Here is a 23,069-nt window from a genome sequence, read left to right on the forward strand (position 1 = left end):
TGTGCTTCTTGCTTTTAATGATGCCACGGGTGGTCCTGCAGTCTGCTGTTGCTCTGGTTCTGTTTTGGTTTATTTCGTCTTTCTCCTCTTTCATTTTGGGTAGCTTCTGTTGCTACGTCTCCAAGTTCCCTCATCCTTTTTTTTGTAATATCTGCTGGCTGTCCTATTTCCAAAATTTTGGGTGGGCCATTTTTAAATATTTCCTATGTGTTTACCTAACGTGCTCAGTGGTTTCTCCAATTCCTTAAATGTTTAGGATATAGAGGAAGTAACTTTAATGTCATAGTCCCTTAATCCTATTACTGGAATCTGTTCCTGATCTCTGTTTATTGGTTGGTTTTCTTCACTAGAGTCATTTTCCCATTTCTTGGCCTACCTGGTCATTTTTGATAGAACACCAGACATTGTGCTTTACGTGTTGTATTCTAGTTATTTATGTGTCCCGGTAAACATTCTTGAGCTTTTGCTGGGACACAGTTCAGTTACTTATTCCTCCTTGGGTTTGCTGTTAGGCTTCATTAGGTCTGAGCAGCCTGAGTTCGGGGCTACCTTTGTCTACTCCCCGGGCAGCACCCTTCTGAGGTCTCAGCCTAATGCCCTGTGAATTGCAAGCTCTTTCATCCTGGCTGTCAGGTTCACTCTGGAAAATGAATTCTTTGAGGCGTTGAGCCTGGGGATTGTTTGCTCTGCTCTTACAGGTGGTTTTCTCCCTACTTCACCTGGGTGCTACTTTGGGGGCCCTTTGCAGCACTCTGGAGCTGTTTTTACGCAGCACTTCTTCTCCAGTACTATGATTTCTTGCTGCCTTGATTTCTTTAGATGCTGACTTATGCTCAGCTTGCAGATACCACACCCTGCCCTTACCTCAGGTCCTTCTTTCCCCGACTATGGCCTTGGAACCTCTAGGAAGTAAACTGGGGCAACCATATGGCTCAGTTTACGTGTCGTCGTCCATTCCCCCCAACCCCCCGCCACAAGAGTCACCGTCCCGTCCATCTGTCCTGGTTTACGGTGTCTGAAAGCCCTGGTTGACCATGTTTCCTTTAGTTTGCAAGGTTCTTTTCAGGCAGCAGGAAGGATACATGCTTGGAGCACCAACCTGTCTTGAAGTCGAAGTCTTGTTGGAGAAAATGATCCAAGTGGGAAGGACTTTTAATTAATGAATGAGTTGTGGTTTGAGAAGTTTTAAATGTCTCTAGCTTTCCCAGTTCAGCTGATCTTGTATCAAAACCAATTTCATTTTGATAGTGAGGATGAGTTAGAACCACCTTAATAACTAATTCTGGAGGACCATTTGTGAAGAAGTAAAAACTAGAGAAAAGAATTGTGACAGTTAACCGCTAGTCATTTTTGACAAATTGTATGGTGATGGATATGGGAAAATGAGAGTGTCCTTTCTCATAAAGGTTGTCGGGGCCAAAGTGGTGACCAATGCCCGCAGTCCCGGCGCTCGGTGCTATGGATTTGTTACCATGTCGACATCTGATGAGGCCACAAAGTGCATCAGCCACCTCCACAGAACTGAGCTTCATGGGAGAATGATCTCCGTAGAGAAGGTGAGGTGATTCTTGCCTGTTGTAACCCATCGAGTTCACGTGCAAGAATATCTGGGCCAGGAGCTATTTCTATCTGTGTTGTATTTTAGGCAAAAAATGAACCTGCTGGAAAGAAGTTGTCTGACAGAAAGGAGTGTGAAGTGAAGAAGGAAAAATTATCTAGTGTTGACAGACATCATCCCGTGGAGATCAAAATTGAAAAGTAAAGTGATTATTTAAAACTTTTCTCTTAAGCTTTCCCTTGGCAGGGGGGTGGGGAGGGTCAGGAAGAGTGCAGGTGGCAGCCACAGGGTCACTCAGGAGGCAAACACATGACCTCCTCTCTCCACAGGCAGCCTCACCAGCCTCTCACTTAAGTATCACGTTTGTGCATCTTGCTTCCACTTCCGTGTTCAGGTTTCAGTAAGGGCACCTAGTGACTGTACTCCCAGGAGCCTTAGTGTTTACACCCAAATGACTTAGTGGGTTGGTGAAAGAAAATGACACACGCAAGAGGGAAGAGTAATAATTTTCATTCCTCTCACTGTTCTGGGTCCTTGCACAACCACTCAAACCGTGGAATTGTTTTCTCATCCAGACTGGTGTGTATGCAGTGCTTGCTTTCTATCACAACTTTTTTCTTTTTTTTTTAAGATTTATTTATTTATTTATGATAGACAGAGAGAGAGAGAGAAAGGGGCAGAGACACAGCAGAGGGAGAAGCAGGCTCCATGCCAGGAGCCTGATGCGGAACTCGATCCCAGGACTCCAGGATCGCACCCTGGGCCAAAGGCAGGCGCCAAACCGCTGAGCCACCCAGGGATCCCCTATCACAATATTTTATTTTATTTTATTTTATTTTATTTTATTTTATTTTATTTTATTTTATTTTATTTATCTTATCTTATCTTATATTTTATATTATATTTTATTTATTTATTTTATTAATTAATTAATTTATTTGTTAATTTATTTATTTTTCCCCCTATCATGACTTTTTAAAACTATAGAAACGTTCACAGGAACTTAACATGATCTAATATCAAAAAGAATGAGCTCAAGCATATAGTTTGTGCAGCATCTGACAGTTGGCGAGTATTGAATTTCACTCAGAAACGTAAAGTATCCCAGGTACCTGTGAATTCACTGTGGCACATTGGGGGTACCTTGCATAGAACTTTGGGATCTGTGGGTCTGAGTTACTGTCTGTAAAGGAAGGAACCAGGGACGGGTCTTTTAGAGCAGGTATTTCTCACAATTTTCTCAAAGTTGAGAATGTTCTGGAGAAGGTAGATTTTGGTGATGTTCCTCATGGTGGTGCTGAGCACTCTCAGTGCTGAGTACAGTAAGTGTATCTTGTCAGAACAATTTACTTGCACTTTTAGGGGCACACTCACTCTAGTTGGAGAAAATGATCCAACTAGATCCAAATCACTAGAAAATGATGTAGTGCAAAGATTGAACCCTTTGCTGAGAATCTGTCATAGTGATTCCATTTTGTCCATTTTGCCATTGTTGTTTACGTTAAAATTTGTAGTTGAGTGGATTTGTGGACTTCATTGATATTCCTAAATTAACAACTCCATTTTGGAAGGTTTAATTGCTGGTCTTCATTTCAAACTGGAACCCATAGCCCAGTGAGCAATGGATGTCAGATTAGCCTTTGCATATTTACAAGCAAGACCTCTACTTTAATCAGCGGCTTCTCCAGAGAAGTATTCTATCACCAGTGCTTAAAAATAAACAAAAAACACACCTGTATTTGTCATCAGGTGGTTCCTTTGGTCCCTGGAAGAGTCCTAGGTTGCAGAGGGAACAGACTCCAAAAAGGGAAGTGTCCAACTAAAGAGCACTCAGCCCAGCTAGGAAGTGGCAAGGCCAGGATTCAGTCCGAGCTGGCTGCCCCAGCAGTGGGACACATAACCAGGCGATGAACTTGGGATATTTATTTTATTTTTTTAGGATTTTTTTTTTTTTTTATTCATGAGACATAGAGGGCCAGAGACATAGGCAGAGGGAGAAGCAGGCTCCCTGTGCAGAACCCAATGTGGGACTTGATCCCAGGACCCCGGAATCATGACGTGAGCCTAAAGCAGATGCTCAACCACTAAGCCACCCCCAAATTTGGGATGTTTAAAACCAAACTACTTTCAAATGGTTTGGCTAGGAGGTTGAGCAATTCAAAATGTTTGAACCATATTTTTTCCTTCCAGTAAACACCCTTGTTTAACTTGTCTTTAATTTTAAGAATATCTAGGTTCAGTAGTCCCCCCTAAGTGAAATAGAAACATCTTTCCAAAGAAGCAGCTAGTCTTCCTAGGGTTGTATTGGTGGTGACTTTTATGGAGTTGCCATTTGGAATGCCATTGGAATGTTTATGTATATTGCCATTTGGAAAGGCTCCAGCCTTTATTCCTACTCCTATGTTTGTATTTTAGAAATTATTTTGTAACTTAGTGTTGAGAAGTTCCTTTGTCTAGGAGGTGCCATGAGTACAAAACAAGTAGGGGGGGGTCTCCTTGGGGAGAGAAGGTGCCACCCCAGAGCAGCTGGGAGAGGCACATCAGATGTGATTCATTGTGGCTTTATTTGCAGCCATGTAGTCAATAGAAGTGATCTCTGTCCCTGTTAGAAGGGGCATGAACTGCTGTAGCTGCTGAGGGGAACCAGATCTGTGTGTGTTACCTGCAATAATCTGGAGGTGAGAAGTGTTGGAGGGCAGCATGTCCAGTGCCGTGTCCAGTGCCATCCCAGTCTAAAAAAGCAACAGAAGCCTCACAAAGCATCGGCACAGGCAGTGGAACCCAGTGATTAACAGTAAAGGCCCTTTGGTTGTTGTCACAGGGAAATTTTTTGTTTGAAAAGTTGGTATATACACAATGTTTGGGGTTTTGTATTTTGTTTTTGTATTCTTGTTTTTTTTCTTTTAAGCAAAACCAATATGCTAAAAATAACAATTCTTGATCTTGGTACACATCATTCATTATGGTGCATGTTTATATTTAAAAAATTTTTAAGGGTGCCTGGTGGCAACTCTTGGTTTCAGCTCAGGTCATGATCTCTTAGGGTTGTGAAATCAAGCCCTGCGTTGGGCTCTGCGCTCAGCAAAGTCTGTTAGGGATGCTTTTCTTCTTCCCATTCTCATTCTCTCTCTCTCGCAAGTCTTTTTTTTTTTAAATTTTAAAGTTTTTCTCAGGGCACTTGACTGGCTCTGTCAGTGGAACATTTAACTCTTGATCTCAGGGTTGTGGGTTGGGCCCCACATTGGGTGTAGACAAAAAAAAAAAAAAAAAGTTTTTCTCCAAGTGAATATTTTTTAAAAATTTAAAGGTTTTATTTATCCATTTGAGAGAGAGCAAGAGAACATGAGCATGAGGGAGAAGAAGAAGCAGACTGCGCTGAGTGCAGAGCCCAACATGGGGCTCAATTCCAGGACCCTGAGATCGTGACTTGAGCCAAAGACAAACACTTAACCAACTGAGCCACCCAGGCACCTCAAAGTGAATATTATGTTATTTTTTATTTTTTTAGAATTAGATTTATTTATTTATTCATGATAGAGAGAGAGGCAGAGACACAGGCAGAGGGAGAAGCAGGCTCCATGCAGGGAGCCCAACACGGGACTCGATCCTGGGACTCCAGGATCGCACCCTGGGCCAAAGGCAGGCGCCAAACCGCTGAGCCACCCAAGGATCCCCTGAATATTATTTTAAAGATGACAGCTCTGGGGTGCCTGGGTGGCTCAGTTGGTTAAGCATTTGACTCTCTCTTTTTTTTTTTTTTTTTTTAAGATTTTATTTATTTATTAGAGACACAGAGAGGCAGAGACACAGGCAGAGGGAGAAGCAGGCTCCATGCAGGGAGCCTGACATGGGACTTTCTCGATCCCGGGTCTCCAGAATCACACCCTGGGCTAAAGGTGGCGCCAAACCACTGAGCCACTTGGGCTGCCCAGCATTTGACTCTTAATTTGGCTCAGATCATGATCTCTGGGTTTGTGAGATTGAGCCCCAGGTCATGCTCTGCCTTGGGCATGGAGTCTGCTTAATAAGATTCTCCCTCTCCCTCTGCCCCCCCTCCCCCATCCAACCCCTACCCCCCAAAAGAAAGAAAGATGACACCTCTGTACTGTGGAAGTTGAGAGGGGAAGAGTGAGCTAGGAGAGGTTTCCTTGAACAACCTGAGCTCTGTCTGCATTATAGGGAAGAGAGGGCAGGGAGCGCTGGTAAGGGAACCCAGAGGGGCCTGGCTTTCCCATCCTGGACCCAGGCCTGCGGTGGGCATTTAATAAGTGCCATTTAATTACCTGAGACAAACAACATTAGGGAATATGGGAGACCTGTGTGAGTGGCAGTGATTTAGTTCCCTGCTTAGAATAAAGTTGTCTTCGGTTGAAATGTTACTAACAGCCTCCATGTGAGCTGGAATGGAGCATGGTTTTGGTTCCCCCAGGGTATGCAGAAATTACCAGGTGCGGTGTTGAGGGCGGATGGCCCACTGCTTCGTGTAGCAGGTACCTCACATCCGATTCATGCTGTGTCTCCGTCCTATGTTTATACTGTACTTACTTTGAAAAAATGTTTTCTTCTACATAAACTTAAAAATTCCACACAGTGAAGCACAGAAAATCTGTTTTTCCCAAGCACCCTTAGATGGTAGAGAGTGTGTCTCACGTATGGCCGTGAGCTGGTCTCGCAGAGCAGTGCATCCAGCAGTTTGGAACAATATCCCCGAGCCCACAGCTTTGTGCTGCGTATTTGCAGGTGTAGCAGAGGACTCCGGGGGAGTGAGGCCTGGGTCTCATGAGGGTGTTATTATCACCACGGTTTCCCCATAAGTCTCCCCAACCGCCTGCTGCCCAGCTGGTTGGTTTTGTGTGGAAGTCTGAGTGAGTGTGAACTGCCACCAGAGTCCCAGGAACTCAAGTTTGATGACCGTGTTTCTAAATAGAACCGTGATTAAGAAGGAAGAGAAGATGGAGAAAAAGGAGGAAAAAAAGCCTGAAGACATTAAGAAGGAAGAAAAAGATGAGGATGAGCCGAAACCAGGACCTACAAATCGGTCCAGAGTCACCAAATCCGGTGAGCCAAGCCTACCAGGTGCTCCCAGGGAGGGTAGAGGGCGGGGGTCTGGCTGGGGGGAGGTGTGCTCTGGGCTGGGCTGAGCTGTTAAAGCAGCAGGGCCACGGGCTGAAGTGGCTTGGGGGAGTTTCTGGTGACATCACACGCCTAAGGGTTCCACTCTGTAATTGATGGTCACTAGCGACTCAGGGACTGGGCTTCTTGCTCTTCCTGCATAACTTTGGCAGAACAGCGTCCAGATGTGCGAGGGAGAGGTGTCCTGGTTCTTGTCACGGGTTTGATGCCGTTCTGCAGGTTGTTCTGCACCTTCGGATTTGTATGAGGCTCCACAGAATGTTTTGTGGAAAAAAACAAAACCAGTTCTCCCTGCCCATGTTCCCCCTACCCTTTAAAACAAACAAAACTCAGCCATCTGGAGCATTGGAATTTTGTACAGCGCATTACAAATTAGATCTTAAGTGTTTGGGATAATTTACCGGCGGCCTCATGAGGAACGTGTTTTTAAAATGTTCCTCGAGTATTGCAAATCTCCCCAAATCAGTAATCCTCGCGGTGGTTAGAGTCTGGTTATTGTGTCGTCAAGGAGAAGAATCCACTTGGAAGCCTTTATTGCCGTAGATGAAGGAAGGGAAGCCCAACCATCCGATTCAGAACACAAGGGCCTGAATTCTGCAGAGCTTTCCAGAATGTGAAGGAGGATTAAAAAATGGAAATTGGTTATTCCGGAGCCCCTAGGATTTAGCCTGCGGGTAAAGGCGGCTTGTGGGTGGGATGTCTTTATGTTGCAGAACCCACCTTGACTTAGATTTACATTATGAAATGCGAGGAAATCACAGCCACTTTATTCCAGGTGAGCAAAGACCTGTCAAGGTACTCCAGCTGCTTCATGTTGGTAGTGCTCTCTTCAGGCCACAACAAGGAGAGAGAGAGGAGGTGTGGGGGCTCCAGGGCTTAGCACGTGTCACTCGAGAGAGCATTGAGAGCATGCTGTCGGGAAGCGGGGGTACCCACAGATGTTCACAGATGGCTGTTTTTTTCCTGAAGGAAGCAGAGGAATGGAACGGACGGTCGTAATGGATAAATCGAAAGGAGAGCCTGTCATTAGCGTGAAAACCACAAGCAGGTCAAAAGAGAGAGTAAGTGTTGCTCCTGCAGCCACAAGTCCTGCTGATTCGAGGGCGGGTTAATGACCACTTTGGTTTGTATTATGAAAACAACATTTTGCCTTTAAAAGTTCAATAAGAGTTGTTTGAAGTACTTAGAAGGTGTGTGATTAACTGTCAGATTGTATATACACACACAAAGTTGGGTGCTACAACTTATTTCAAGACGGCACTTAATATTTTTACTTTCCATGATGTGTTGTTGACCCTTTCCTGATTCTTTGTCAGGTTATACCATCTTGTAGAAGGAAACTGGTTCACAGAAAGCCCACTATTGGGTAGGATGGGCAGGACCCAAGCTATCCCAAGTCAGAAGGCAGGTTCTGCTCTTTGGTTAACCTAGTGCTAGTTGATTTGTTCATCTTCTGTTACATTAACCGGAGAGAAAAGCAGGGTCTGCTGCAATATTGACTTTCACGTTGTCAGAGAACAGACTTCTGTTTCTTAAGTGTTACACAGCTGGACAAAGTAGTATCTTCTCATTTTGTTTTTTTCTACTCTGGAAAACACAACCCTCTGCTTACCAGCTGAAGGTACTAGCTAAAATGTACCTGAGGAGAGCTATTCTCTTAGAGTGTACGTAGAACTACTAGCATTCATCCAAGAACACTGTTGTGGAGGACCTAGTTTTCAAATAAACATTTGCGTTTTCTTATACGGTCATTCATAATGGCATTTTTCTTATGGGCTAAGAGGAAACTGTTTAAAAAAATAAAATAAAAGAGAAACCTAAAGAAAAAAACACAATCCATAATCTTACCACCTAAATAATTTTGATGTTAAAAAAATAAATAGTAGTAACATCTGCCTGACTAGAACCTTGAGGTCGTATAGGAGGATGACAGCAGAAGTGGAGCAGCAGCCTCTTTGTTTTCACGTGGACTCCTCACACTTCCTTTCCAAAGGCATTGCACTCACAAACATGGTGTGTACGCCTTATTTCCAAATACTTGCAGATTCGCAGGAAGTTGCCAAAACAGTATGGAGACCTATGTACCCTTCACCCCACTTCCCCCAGTGGTTACATGTTACTAACTGCAGTCCAGTTTCAAAGCCACAACAGTCCCATTGGTCTGTAGGGTGTGCGTACATGGAGTGCTAGGCCTGTCTGTTACTGGTGAAGTCTCATGAGCACCGCCACCATCAGAATCCAGGGCCAGCCTGTCACTTCAGAGATCTGCTTGTTACCCCATCGTTGTCAGATCCACCGCACCGGCCCAGCCCCAGGAAACTGGTCATCTGCTTTCCATCTCTGGAATGTTGTCACAGTGGGAACATAGCACAGGACCTCTGCATGGTGCCCTTGAGAGCCATCCAGGTGCCGTGTGTACGCTGTTTCTGTCATGAAAGCTGTATTTATGCCTGCACTATAGTCCTCTTACCCAGTCCCTTGGTCAGGGACACTCCCTCGTGTCCCATACCCTATTGAGGGTGGAGCAGCATTTGCACACGCTGTGGCAGACTCTGGGTTTCCAGGTGCCAAGGAGCACATGCATTACTCTGACAGATGTTCTCAGAGTGCCTTTCAGAAAGGGCACAGGATATTACAGTTGCTGGGTGTGTCCAGTGCCCAGGGCCTCACTGGCCTCTACCATGCTGCACCCTTGCCTGGGCAGGTAGGGTGGCAGTCCTTCTGCCTTCCAGCTAGTAGTGTGTGTGAACAAACTCAAAACTCTGTCCATCTCATAGGCAAAGAGTGTTGTCATGGTGTTTGGGCTTCTGGACCTTTCTCTGTGATGAGATTGTTCTCTCTGTGCTTCCTTCTTTATTTTGCAAAACAATCTGTTTGTAACTATTGCTTGTTTTTCTATTGAGTTGATCTTCCACCCCCACCACCTACGAGGTGATTAAGAAAATAACCTGAGGACATTTTTAAAATGTCACCCAGGCCCCTGCCCTGGAGACTGATGTGGTGGGTCTTCAGGAGCCCCTGTGTCCCAAGCTGTAGAAGTTCTTGGGAGACTGATCATGGCCGGCTTAGGTGTCCTAGCTCCTGAGAGCCTCAGAAATGAGTCAACGATTAATATTTCGTGCCTTATCCTGGAAACGGAGTGGCTCAGTGGTTGCGTGTTTATACTTTGTAGCTGGTTAGGATGCTCTTTTACAGCAAAGTTTTGGCCTCTTGGATTTGAAGGCCACCTGCCTGAGGCTTAAGTCAGCAGGCGAGAAGTGAGAAGTGCAGTCCATCATCCCTTGTGCACAAGCCCCGTGGCTCTGTGAGGCCTTGTTCTAGATGACACAGCTATCCTTTGCACTAGGATATCTGCCTGTAGGTCTTGTGGGGGTCATCCCTCCTTCCTCTTCCAGGACCTCCTTTATTTGCAATGTGTGAAAGCAGCTCTCTAGAGTGAGCAGCGTCTCTGGGCTGTGGTGGAGCTGACCTGTCCACTGGGCCTTCATGGAAACCGTGTGGGATGGAAGAATTTTAGTCTACCCCAGATACGCCTATCTGACTTTCACCATGCAATGGTTGCGTTTTTCTGATGTTAATAAACCAATTTTGGTAAACAGAGCTCCAAGAGTCAAGATCGCAAATCAGAAAGCAAAGAGAAGAGAGACATCTTGTCATTTGATAAAATCAAAGAGCAGAGAGAGCGTGAGCGCCAGAGGCAGCGGGAACGGGAGATCCGAGAGACGGAGAGGCGGCGGTGAGTGGGGCCCGGCAGGCTGGCAGGTGGGTGGTCTCCTGTGGCGGCGCGGCCTTTCTCCCCAAGCAAGTGTCCTGCCCAGCCCAGGCTTGCTGACTGCCTGTTTCCCAAGGCAAAAGGCGAGGATCCTGAGGGGTCATGGCCAGCCTTGGCATGATATTCATCAGAGCTGGATTCTTTAGAGACCTAAGTTGATACCAAGAATCTGACGCTCAATCCATTGAGGCCCCCCAGGCGCCCTGGTCATGACGTGGTTTCTGCCACTGACCCTTGTAGCAAGCTTACCCACATTTGGCTCTGATGGAAGGGTCCCCAGTATTGAGGTGTTTGTCTTCCCTGCTGAAACCTCCCATAAATAAGATCAAGAATGCAGCCAAGGGATGTGGCACTTGTTATTCACGCGAGTGGCGTCTTCACTCCTGAAATGTCTCACACTTAGTGGCGATTTCAGGTGGCCTTCGTCACACGCCACATCCTTTGCCACGCCTACCTTTTGTTAAGGAGACAGTTTATGGAAGTAAGCCTGTCATTCCTAGTTTCACCTGCCATTTACTGTCTAGAGTGCCCTTGTCATTTTCGTTTATCTACCACTGCAAAACGAAAGCTTTACATCATAGTGTTTGGAGAACTTGGTTGAGCAAAAGTGGGTCTTATGGAAACTTCTCCAGTTATGCTATGTTTGCTTTCTCATGTAGTAGGATTCCAGCATGCCTACTTATGTAGCTTTCAAAAAGCAAAAGCACCATTCGCTGTCTTTTGTTTCCCACTGGCTTATGCTGGCTTTGGAGGCTCTCTGGTCACTGAGGGCAGGTGCAGGGAGTGGCAGATGCGGAGGGGGCATCCCCAGCCCTGCTCAGCTCCTAGTGTGTGATGGCTGGTGATGTGAGCTCCAGCACCCTTGGCTCAGGCCTAGCCTTCTGTGCCCACAACTTCCCAGGTCAGCTGGAAACCGTACTGTGATTAGAAAATATAGGCTTCTTTGGAAGTGGAAGTGGTGTGGAGAAAAAAGGCCCATCACACTACATTATGCCAGCATTCCTCCGGGGTTTTCTCTGTGTTAGTAGTAGCAGTTACCCTTGGCTTCTCTAACTTCTCTCCCCATTAACGTGTGGCTTCACTTTGGTGCCTCTGAGCCAAGTTCTGGCCCCCCAGACCCCAGGCTGTGTCTCCTGGCCCATGCCCCCCCCATCTCCCTGCTTACCCCTGCAGAGTCTGGAGGTGGGGGTTCAGGGGCAAGGCGAGTGCAGCGGCCCCAGCCCCGACCCATTGGGAGGACAGTGCCCAGGTGCCTGGTGCCAGCATGGAGAAGTCAGGGAGGCCTTCCCGTGTTCCCACAGGGAGCGCGAGCAGCGGGAGCGGGAACAGCGCCTGGAGGCCTTCCACGAGCGGAAGGAGAAGGCGCGCCTGCAGCGGGAACGCCTGCAGCTTGAGTGCCAGCGGCAGCGCCTAGAGCGGGAACGCATGGAGCGGGAGCGGCTGGAGCGCGAGCGCATGCGTGTGGAGCGGGAGCGCCGCAAGGAGCAGGAGCGCATCCACCGTGAGCGCGAGGAGCTGCGGCGCCAGCAGGAGCAGCTGCGCTATGAGCAGGAGCGGCGGCCGGTGCTGCGGAGGCCATATGACGACGGGCGGTAAGGACCCAGCCCAAGGTCGCGGAAGTCGTGCCGCTTCAGTTGCCTAATTGCTCTCCCCTGTCCTCCTTCCCTGGGGAGCTGGGGACGTTGACAGGCCGAATCTAATGCCTCCTGTATGGGACTCAACAGTTGCCACCACCTGAAGTTTATGCAGTTTCTCCATCTGGGGGCTCCACAGCCTTGTCCCTGAGTCATGCTGCAGAGAATCTTGTTAGTTGCCACTCATTGAGCAGTTTGTGGCGCTCTTGCTTAGAGGCTGCCCCATTATTCACACTGTGGTTCCTGGTGGAGCATGACCGCCTGCCAGGTACCTGTCATGGGGCCTGCCAAGCCTGTAGTTAGGCCCGTGGGCACCACAGCCGCCAGTTCGCCTGGTAGAGGGAGAGGCACAGAATTGCACTGTAGAAAAGGAAATTGCCTTCCTGTCCACAAAGTAGGTTTATTGGTCTCCAGCCCCTCTGAGCTGTTTAATTGACGGTCACCCATCACCCCACCACCCATGAGCCCAGTATTCTGGTAAAAAATCAGGAAGAAGATAATTGGATGCCATCCTGAGCTGTATGTAGTTCACTATCACCCAATCTAATTCCCTTTGCTTTTGCAAAAAACTCAGAGGGAGGTTCAGGTTACCGTAGAAGACAGGAAGGTGGAAATGTGGCAGCTCGGAATGGCATTCCAGAGGAATCAAATATTTCATTTCACTTGAATCTGGGCTCATGCGGGGATCAAGGTATTAACAGCCTTGTGATACAATTAGCTCCCAGCAGCCCTCCTTTCAGGACTGTCAGATGAGAATACCGGCGTGCCTCTTGGCAGTTTGGGGGATTTTAATTTATCAAATCAAAGCAGTAATGATTGAATGTTTAGAGATTAGCCCTGCAGGACATTTTAAATGATACTGGGTCTGGAGAGAGCTCCCCTCCCCACTTCCACTTCTACTTCCTTTCCTTTTTTTCTCATTTTCTGTCGTAAATGAAATTCACGTCCTTTTGAAAATAAAAAATAGGCGAGATGATGCTTATTGGCCAGAAGGCAAGCGTGTGGCGATGGAGGACAGATACCGCCCAGACTTCCCTCGGCCTGATCACCGCTTCCATGACTTTGACCATCGAGACCGGGGCCAGTACCAGGATCATGTGGCTGACAGGTCAGCACCCATCGTGTCCTGCAGCCGTGGATGAAGCCACCTCAGCCTGATGCAGGGATAGATCTCCCATCTGTTCTCTGACGTCTGATCTACTTGTGAGGCTCCCAGTGTCTGGCTGACCCACTACTGCATGTGGGATTTAGAAGCTCACGGCCTTGATTGACCAGGATGTTGGACTCGGGACATCCTCATCTTGTGGGGCGGGAGGGCCCACAACTCCGTTCAACGCACTGCCCTCTTCACAGATGAGTGGGGGTTTGGGGGTGATTCCTGAGTCTCAGCAGCCCCCTGCTCAGCTCTCTAGGGCCCACACTCTGGGCCTTACAGCTCCCTGGGGCTCTCTTCCAGCCATGCTTCTTCCACCTCATCCCTCCACCAGCACAAGCCTCTTGGGAAGCAGAGGGTTTCGAGAAGGGCATGCCTAGCCTCCTTGTTTATACGGAGAGGAGGCCATTTAGAAAAGAGGTGTGATCCTCTGCAGGCAGAGCGGGCCAGAGTCCATGTCCAGGGGGTTCACTGACCAACATAAGTATCTGTACCAGCACACCAGGGAGAATAGACCGTAGCACTCGGGAAAGTTCCTACTAGGCTTACTGGCTTGGTGTTTTGAAGGTTTGAGATTTTTTTTAGCCAGGCCCTTTTGGGGAAAAAAAAAAAAAAATATATATATATATATATATATATATATATATATATATATTTATTTATTTATTTATTTATTTTAAGATTTTATTTATTCATGAGAGACACAGAGAGAGAAAGGCAGAGATGCAAGCAGAGAGAGAAGCAGGCTCCATGCAGGAAGCCCAATGTGGGACTCGATCCCAGGACTCCAGGATCACGCCCCGGGCTAAAGGCAGATGCTCAACTGCTGAGCCACCCAGGCGTCTCAGTTTTTTATTTTTCATTTTTGTCTTGCCAATGTCTTTTTAAAAGAGGAATATGTATCTGTATAGTTTATTAGAAAGGCAGCCCTCAATTTTCTAGTTTAAGAATTTGCCATCTGGGTTTCTCATCATGCTCCCCTGGGTTGCATATTCCTGAGCCATTTCACTGTTGATTAGCTCTTCTGTAAGGAAGGGAGAGATGGGCTGAGCAGCCACTCATTTAATGAATGGTGGCTAGAGGTGGTTTGATTTGGTATGAGTCATGTGTTGGGTTAAACCAGAGGTTAGGAACCCTCTAAGGCTTCCCTGGCAGACCCTGGATTTTGTCACCAGGCCATAGATCAATTAGGCATTGGCTTCCTGGTGCGGGTCTCTACCTCTGAGATCACTCCAAGGGATTTTAGTTCAGTAAAATCTTTATTCCCACCTTCTTAGGATCCAGCTTCACTCCAACCCTCAGAGAGAAGGCTTTAGATGCAAGCCAGCTTTTTTCCACAGGCCAGTAAATTACAGTTCTTACTGGGTGAAATAGCATAAGTACCCCAATTGTGGAACTCTTGTGTGTGGCCTGTTGTAATGTTGTCTAGTGCCGTCAGCTGCCGTTGGAATGAGATATTTCCCTTTTGCAGGAGGGAAGGTTCAAGGTCAGTGATGGGAGAGCGAGATGGGCAAGTAAGTAAAACCCAGAGCCCAAGCGTGGGGCACACCTACTTCTGTTGGGGTGGGCGGGGGTTTTTGGAAGTGTCCATTCTGCCCAGTGAGTGGAAGTATACATCATTGTTTTCTGATTAGTGAGTCTTTGTGTCTTTCAAATATGTAGAGTGTTTCTGTTTAATTGCATTCAGTAGAAACTGCAGGTATCTCAGCGTTGCCCGCTTCCTTAGATTGTCTTTGAGTCTTGGTACCTTGGTATGTGAATATGCCCCATGATACCCCACTTGGGGGCTTAGCCTGTTAGATGTTTTGCCCATATTGGGGGGGGGGCTCCTTATGTCTCTGGTACTCTGCAGGCACCCTGTGAGGGATGCTCAGAGCAAAGGGGAGTCTCCAGGAGAAAGGTAGGGAGTGGGTATCAGAATCCTGGCCTTTTAAAACAGTGGTGTATTTCTTTTTCTTTTTTTTTTTTTTAAGATTTTATTTATTTGTTCATGAAAGACACACAGAGAGAGGCAGAGACAGAGGCAGAGGGAGAAGCAGGCTTCCTGCAGGGAGTGTGATGTGGGACTCGATCCCAGAACTCCGGGATCATGCCCTGAGCCAAAGGCAGATGTTCAACTGCTGAGCCACCCAGGCGTGGCGTCCCCAGTGGTGTATTTCTTGAGGGAATGTGATAGAATTCTGTCTTGGTAAGAAGATGTGCCGGGTCCTTGAGCACAGGATTGGTTGGCCAGGGGCACAGAATGACTCCCACCTGCAGTACTGCTTCCAGTGTCCCATAAAGAGGCCTGTGCTGCCTCCAGAGAATGATGCTTAAGGGGATCGGCAGGCGCTGACCGCCCCAGGGGGTGTGGGAGGGACCCTCCTATCTGCAGCAAGGAGGAGGTGTCCTGTTCTTCCAGTGAAGACGCTCAGTGACTCCTCTCAGAGGACCCTTCAGAGCTGTCAAGCGCAATAAAGTGAGGGGCTCTTCATGCTCACAGGCCAGAGAGGCCTCCACTGGCACTTGGTGTTGGTGCCAGAGATGGAGCTTTAGGGGTGCTCAAGAGTACTTAAAACAAGAAGGGGATCAGGAAGCAAGGGTCGCTGCTAGGGTTCCTATGGCGTTGTCAGGATTGGAAGAGCGCACCTGGCGAGGTGAGGGCCAGAAGGGGCCTGGGCAGGTCCTCTTGGAGCCACACTCTGGCCAGCTGCAGCAGGTTCACTGCCTGTCCCAGAGTGACGTGGCTAGAGTCGCCCTGTCTCTTGTGCCTTCCAGCACTACTCAGACGACCGCCACGGCCATGGAGGACTGCCAGAGCGCCACAGCCGGGACTCCCGGGACGGCTGGGGGGGCTACGCCTCCGACAAGAGGATGAGTGAGGGCCGGGGGCCGCCTCCTCCACCCAGGTTAGCAACGGGCCCGGCTGTGTGCACCTTGCTCATTTGACTGAAATAGCCCCTGCCTGCTGAAGGAGACTGCCCTGGAGCCTTTCTTACACTTGCCTTGGGGACCTAGAGAAGCTTTATGCATCCTCCCCTTTCCCCCAGTCACCTTTAGGCGTATTTAAGGTGGGTGTGGTGCACATCAGAAGGTTCTACCTCCTAAGTGGGTTTTCAGGTGTGGAGTGAAGAAGCACCACTCAGAGACATGAATGTAAAGCCGCCTTTCCAGAGGGGCCTACTTTGCACTCGGTTCTTGCATACCATTTAGTCCATTTTGCCTTAAATACCTGTGGGAAATGTAACCAGGAGAACACATCTGAGGACAAAAGATAGCCCTGAGCCCTGTCACCGTCCGGCTGGGTGGCTGTCACCCAGGGCCAGGCATTCGTGCATTTGTCCTGGAGGACGTGTGTTGGAGGGCTCTGATGGGCCTCTGGTCCCAGGCCTCGGCGCACTGGTCAGCCTGGCAGCCGGTGTGCTGGCCGTTCCAGACTCAGCCTGGACAGCTTTCCTGGTCCCCACTGGTGGCTACTGGTGCCCATGTGTTGAAACCCGGTTTAGATTTGTGTACCTGGAGTTTCTCTCTAACTTTTACTTTTAAACAACTTTTTCAAGCCATATTCACATGCCATAGAGTTCACCCATTTGAAGTGTACCGTTCAATGGCTTGTAGTGTGTTCAGAGCTATATATTCATCACTGTCATCCATTGTAGGACATTGTTATCACCCCAAAAGAAGCCCCTTTTAGCAGTTGCTCCCCTATCTGCCTCTCCCGACCCCTGGCACCACTGATCCACTCTCTGCCTGTTCTGGGCATTGCACACAAATGAAATCACATTATATGGCCTCTTGTGTCCAGCTACTCAGCATCGTGTTTGCAAGATGCATCCACGTGCTCACGTGTCAGAGCTGCATTCCTTTTTATAGCTCAGTAATGTGCACATGTGGAGAGGCCATGTCTTGTTTCTCCATTCATCAGCTGGTGGACAACAGGGGTTGTTTCCACTTTGGGGCTGTCACAGAGTTGTGCTAAGAATGTTCTTGCGCAGGTTTTCCCGTGAACACGTTTCCCATTCTCTTGTGTGGATAAGTGAGGGTGGACTTGTGGGTCCCCTGGTCGCTGTGCTGTATTGTTTTGCATTCTCACCAGCCACGTGTGAGGATCCCTGTTTGTCCACATCGACATCGCTAAACCGTCTGTCAGTCTGCCATGGGTCAGCCGCGTGCGTCTTGAGAGGGGTCTCCCCACCTGATACATGTGGCTGTGCTGAGCTGCTCCTGTGCTTGCTGGCCTCCTGTGTGTCTTTGGGGGCATATCTGTCTTCATTCTCTCCCTCTTCTCCCAGAAGCCCTCGACCTGGGGCAGGATCAGCCGTGCCACGGCCTCACTGTAGAAACACAACAGGACACTTACGTATCTACTTTTTGTTTTGACGAAGGGGTGGACGTGACTGGACAGAGCATAGTCAGAGGCTAGAGGAGCATCAGGAGCGCGCATGGCCAGGTTCAGTGGACACAGGCACGGCGGGCCGGGAGCACGCGCGGTGGCAAGGTACGGGCCAACTCGCACCCACAAGTTAAAGGAAGGCCGCACATTTCCAAGAGACTCCAGGGGCCACTCCCTCCACAGTCACAGAGGTATCCAGGAACTTCCAAAAAGGGAGTGTGTGCAACCTTTTTCTTCTCTTCTAGGTGGTGAGAGGGGCCTGTCTGGGCCCTCGGGGCCAGGACACCTGGCAAATCGGGGCGGGATGTCGGGGTAAGAAGTTTTGTCTTTGGATAAAATTAATTTGCTCCTGCCCCTCATTTCCTCTTCCCCTTTTTGCATGTTTGATCAACTTGCTGGGTTGAATGTTTTGAAAACGAGCCCCCAAAGTGGCTCTCGGCAGCTTCTGCAAGTTGCACTCCTCAATTACCCGGAATGCAGTCTATGATTATGATTTTTCTCACCTGGAAAAAGCCAAACGGGCTCTAAAGGCTGCAGAGCCATATGCTGCACCACGTAAGGAGGAAAACTTAAAGCACTTCAAGGGGACAAAACATGTGCCTTTGTTCCTAGGCGAGGCGGCTTTGCACAAGGCGGGCATTCCCAGGGTCACATGGTGCCCGGTGGCGGACTGGAAGGTGGAGGACTGGCCGGCCAGGACCGGGGCAGCAGAGTCCCGCACCCACACCCACACCCCCACCCGTACCCCCATTTCACCCGCCGCTACTAAACCCCACTCACTCCGAGTGTCCAGGTAGGAAGATGCACTGTTGAATCTCAGCCAGAGTTACCTTGAACTTGTGGAACCTTTTAAGAAACAAAAGCAAATCCTGCCACCATGTTGTAGCTCAATACAATGTGAATTCACTTTTTTTTTTTTAAATAAACGTGTCCTCTGCCATTTTTAAGATAAGATTTCTGTTAACAAGGCATTCCATTTTCCATTAATAAAAATTTATGGTTCGCATTCGTGTGTGTCGCAGTGATTCCAGAGCAGAGAGCAGTACCCACGCCAGCAGCACCTGGTGCATCTTGGGTAGAGGCTGTAAGCCCATGTGAGCGAGTCCTCCCAACCACCAACCACCCTGCACATTCCCCTTCTTACGAGGATGAGGAAATGAGTGCCTGAGTGCCAGTCATCTGCCCAAGGTCACAGGGCTTGGCAGTAGGTGGCAGAGCTGGGATCCAAATTAGGAATTCTTTATTGGGGGAGGGGAGTGTGCATCGTGGGGGCCTCAGACCAGTTGCTTCACCCCTTTGCTGGTGTGCCTGGGGTGGGGGACGTCCAGTGATGGTGTGCAGGGTTTGGAGGTCTGGCTAAGGGCAGGTGCTGCTTGGTACAGGACGGGTGGTGCCTGACCCACCCGTTTCCCTGGAAATGCAAATTAATACATGTAATTTCCTCTTTTGTGATTATAAATGATTCTAATTTTCTTCATTAAAGACTGCCAGACAAGGCACCCGGCTGGCCCTAAGTGCTGCACTTGAGCCCTCAATTCAGACTCCTCTAGTATGGCACCACAGCAAGGTGCTTCTCCCAGAGAACAGCTGAACTGCCAACAGGGAGCTTGGGTGACCGCAGCCACCTTGGGGCGTCCAAGGATCAAGCATGCCCCCCCCCACCTCCATGAATGGGGTAGGCCTGGGGACAAGCAGGAGGGCCTGTGTCCCACAAGTCCTGGCCCTGATCCGGAGTAGTGAGAGTTAATCCCCCAGTGTCCCCTGCTGGGAACCTGGATTCCCTCCCTCCATAACTAGGACAACCACCCCACAGGCTACCGAACAATTGCCAATTCTCCCGGAGTAGCCTGTGTTCCCGCTGGGGTGTTTAGTTTTAAAAGAGCAATCTGAAAATCCTACCCAGCTTGCCGTGGAAGCTGGAGCATTAAAGGCAGGTCGGCTCTGGCCCTTGGTGTCCTCTTTGAATTGCAGTGAGTAAATACCTCATGAGCTTCCCCCACCACAGGGGCTTTCAGAGTCATTTCCCAATGACAGGTTGACAGGATGCCATCTCCATGTTTCCTCCTGCATGGGGCCTGTCTCTTCTCCGCAAGCCAGAGTCTAGAAATCGGGGTTTGGGTTTAACCATGTTTGGTGATAAAGGCCGTGCTGGGCCTGGGGTGTGGGTGAGACCCGTTTTGAGATCTTGTCACCTAGCTGCAGTGGAAGGATCACCCTCCAGGAGGTGGATTGACGTCCAGGAATGAGACTGAGCTTTGGGCAGCCTGTGGGTGTGAGAACAGCCCCTTCCTGACAGCTGGGCCTGTTTTACTATAGGTACATAAAATCCGTTTGCTGGGGCTGCCGTAATACAGTACTGGGAACAAATTTATGCTCTCAGGGTCCTGGAGGCCAGAAGCCTGGGGCAAGTTTCCTTCCGAGGCTGTAACAATCTGTTCCATATTCTCCCAGCTTTGGGGGATCACTGACAATCTGTGGTGGCATCCCTTGGCTTGTTGACACATCACCTTGGGCTCTGCCTCCGTCACTGAGCCTCCCTGTGTGCCACATTTCCCCTTTCTGTAAGTACACTGGTCATGTGGGTTGGGGCCCACCCGAATGACCTCATTTTAACTTAAACACCTGTGGAAAGGCCTTGTCTCAAATACAGCCACCTCTGAGGTCCTGGGACCAGCACCTCAACATAGGAATCTTGCCAGGATCACGCCCTGGGCTGAAGGTGGCGCTAAACCGGTGAGCCACCTGGGATGCCCTATAACAACCATCTTAATGGTGTATGGTGGTGCAGATAAATAGTGTTGTCCGTCCATACACTGAACACCTGCCATGACATGGACAGACCCTGAGGACACTAGGCTCAGGGAGGGGACCCAGACCCAGAAGGTCACCTCCTGCATGACCCCAGTCCAAGGAGGTCCCCAGAGGAGTCCCACCCACAGAGACAGGAGATGGTCTAGCCAGGGGTGGAGCAGGGGGCAGGGAGTCTGCTTCCTGGGGACAGGGTCTCTGCATGGGGAGATGGAAGGTTCTGGAGACAGATGGTGGGGGTGGGTGCATGGCAGGGTGAGTGTGCTTCATGCCACTGAGCTGTGTAGTTAGAAATGGTTATATTTTACATGTATTTTATCATAATTAAAAATTTGTTTTAGGGATGCCTGGCTCAGTGGTTGAGCATCTACCTTCGGCTCAGGGCATGATCCCGGGGTCCTGGGATCGAGTCCTGCATTGAGCTCCCTGCAGGGAGCCTGCTTCTCCCTCTGCCTGTGTCTCTGCCTCTCTCTGTGTAGCTCATGAATAAATAGATTTAAAAAAATCTTTAAAAATAAATTGTTTTTAAGACTCTGGGTTCTGTAGGATACCATCAGAATGAGAGGCACTGGGTAGAGGCTGGGAGGACAGGCTCGGGAGTTAGACCCTCTCTGCCTCGGCTTCCTTAACCAGCGGAAGGAAACAATATAGTATTTACCACAAAGGGTCTTGGTAAAGATGAAATCAGTCAAATACGTGAAAAACTCAGAACTGTTACTTGCATACAGTAAGTGCTTAATGTTGTCGGGCGCTGGGAGGCCTGCGGGGAAAGGTCCTGGGGCCCTTGTGCTGTACAGGGAAACAGTAAGACATCATGAGGCCTGGAGAATAGGAAGGAAGAAATCCTCAGCTCCAAAAATAAAGAAACTGCAAAATCAGAATTAATACCTTATCAAATGTCTCCACATCGACCAAAATGTGTCAACTTCATCAATTGCTAAATTTTGTACTCATACAGATTTCATTACATTTCAAAACAGTTGCTAGGTTAAATTTTCTCACTTTGCAGGAATTCCCAAGTCTGCATGATGATTGCCAGTCTTAAATTGCGTGTGACTCCTAGTCAAAAAATCTCAAACACAAAGTTATAAAAAGCCCGTTTGATTTAAAAAAAAAAAAAAAAAAAGGAAAAAAATAACAGCCGTAAAAGTTGTCAGCTAGCAGGGACAGGGTGCCTCTTTAAACTGACTTGCCAGGCTGAGGGGCGGGGTCCCCAATGACACTCATGGTGTTCACCCCCCCTGCCTCCCCACCCCGCAGGTAAGACCACCTCTCCCTGGGGCACACTGTCACAGGATGGTGAGCCAGGGTTTGGACTCGGGCTCCCACCTGCCAGGTGGGTTCGCACCTCAGTTCCACCCCTTTCATCAGCTGTGTGTGCTTGGTAAAGTGACTCACCCCCTCTGGAGCCCACTGCTTTCCTGTTTCTCAGAGGGATGTGATACCCTCTTCATCCTGGGAGGATTTGTTGGGGGACCAGGGCAGGTCCACCGTGAGTGCTGGAAGCCTCTTTTGCTCGGTGGGGCGCTGGGTCCTCAGGACAGTGATTTCCTCCTCCCCAGAGTGCTGCGCTCATTCTAGGATCGGAGCGTTTCACACAACACTTGCAGGATAATGGGGTGTGTGCATTTCCTGTGGCTGCCCCCAACAAATCACACAAACTTAAGGCTCAAAACAAACTTACTCTCTCGGTTTGGGCGGCCACAAGTCCTACAATCCAGTGTCCCCAGGGCTGGATCCTTGTGGAGGCTGCAGGGGAGGAATCGAATTCCCTGCCTTTGCAGGTTCCCAGGCTTCCGGCCTCTTGGCCTTGGCCCCTCCCCCACCTGCAGATCCCCGCATCTTTCCCGTCTTTCCCGAGTCCCATCTCTGACCACAGGCGGTAAAGAGCTTCCAATTTTAAGAATTAATGTGAAGGGGATCCCTGGGTGGCTCAGTGGTTTAGCACCTGCCGTCAGCCCAGGGCCTGATCCTGGAGTCCCGAGATTGAGTCCCTCATCAGGCTCCCTGCATGGAGCCTGTGTCTCCCTCTGCCTGTGTCTCTGCCCCTCTCTCTCTCTCTCTCTGTGTCTCTCATGAATAAATAAATAAAATCTTAAAAAAAAGAATTCGCGTGAAGGGAGCACTTGATGGGACGAGCACTGGGTGTTACACTGTATGCTGGCAAATTGAACTCCAATAAAAAAATATACCAAAAAAAAAAAAAAGAATTTGTGTGATCATGGGGCACCTGGGTGGCTCGGTTGGTTAAGCGTCTGCCTTCGGTCCAGGTCATGATCCCAGGATTTTGGGATCGAGCCCCGCATCAGGCTCCCTGCTCGGTGAGGAGTCTGCTTCTTCCTCTCCCTCTGCCTCTCCCTCCTGCTTGTGCTCTCTCTCTCTCAAATGAATGAATTTTTTTTTTTTCCAAATGAATAAAATCTAAAAAAAAAAAAAAAAGGTGCGTGTGACCAGATTGGACCTATCTGGGAATCTAGAATCTTCTTCCCATCCCGGGGTCCAGGAGCTCAATAACATCTGGCAAAGTCCATCTTGCCACGTTAGGGATCATTGTCACGGGCACCAGGGATTGGGATGTGGACACCCATGGATGGGTGGGGGGATTAGTTTGCCTATCACGCTGGGACATGACACAATCT

At 48.8% G+C, this 23,069-nt stretch overlaps 1 protein-coding gene across 7 annotated transcripts in view; it reads left to right on the top strand.

Annotated features, from left to right (window-relative positions):
• Positions 1-18,628, top strand: part of SAFB2 (scaffold attachment factor B2) — a 32,968-nt gene extending 14,340 nt beyond the window's left edge. For 4 of the 7 annotated variants that reach the window (XM_077860353.1, XM_077860350.1, XM_077860349.1 and 1 more), the window contains 13 exons: positions 1,407-1,556; positions 1,646-1,758; positions 6,486-6,616; positions 7,661-7,752; positions 10,291-10,427; positions 11,765-12,055; positions 13,065-13,205; positions 14,528-14,590; positions 14,722-14,764; positions 16,008-16,138; positions 17,615-17,727; positions 17,868-17,934; positions 18,235-18,628. In XM_077860353.1, the coding sequence (XP_077716479.1) occupies positions 1,407-1,556; positions 1,646-1,758; positions 6,486-6,616; positions 7,661-7,752; positions 10,291-10,427; positions 11,765-12,055; positions 13,065-13,205; positions 14,528-14,590; positions 14,722-14,764; positions 16,008-16,138; positions 17,615-17,727; positions 17,868-17,934; positions 18,235-18,391 (1,629 nt within the window). In that variant the 3' untranslated portion in view covers positions 18,392-18,628. Of the gene's footprint in view, positions 1-1,406; positions 1,557-1,645; positions 1,759-6,485; positions 6,617-7,660; positions 7,753-10,290; positions 10,428-11,764; positions 12,056-13,064; positions 13,206-14,527; positions 14,591-14,721; positions 14,765-16,007; positions 16,139-17,614; positions 17,728-17,867; positions 17,935-18,234 lie in introns of those variants that run through there. The other 3 variants (XM_077860351.1, XM_077860352.1, XM_077860354.1) reach the window with 2 other exon arrangements.
• The last annotated feature ends 4,441 nt before the right edge of the window (positions 18,629-23,069 follow it).

The sequence above is a fragment of the Canis aureus genome, chromosome 19, assembly GCF_053574225.1.
Source record: "Canis aureus isolate CA01 chromosome 19, VMU_Caureus_v.1.0, whole genome shotgun sequence".
In the NCBI taxonomy this organism is placed as follows: Eukaryota; Metazoa; Chordata; class Mammalia; order Carnivora; family Canidae; genus Canis; species Canis aureus.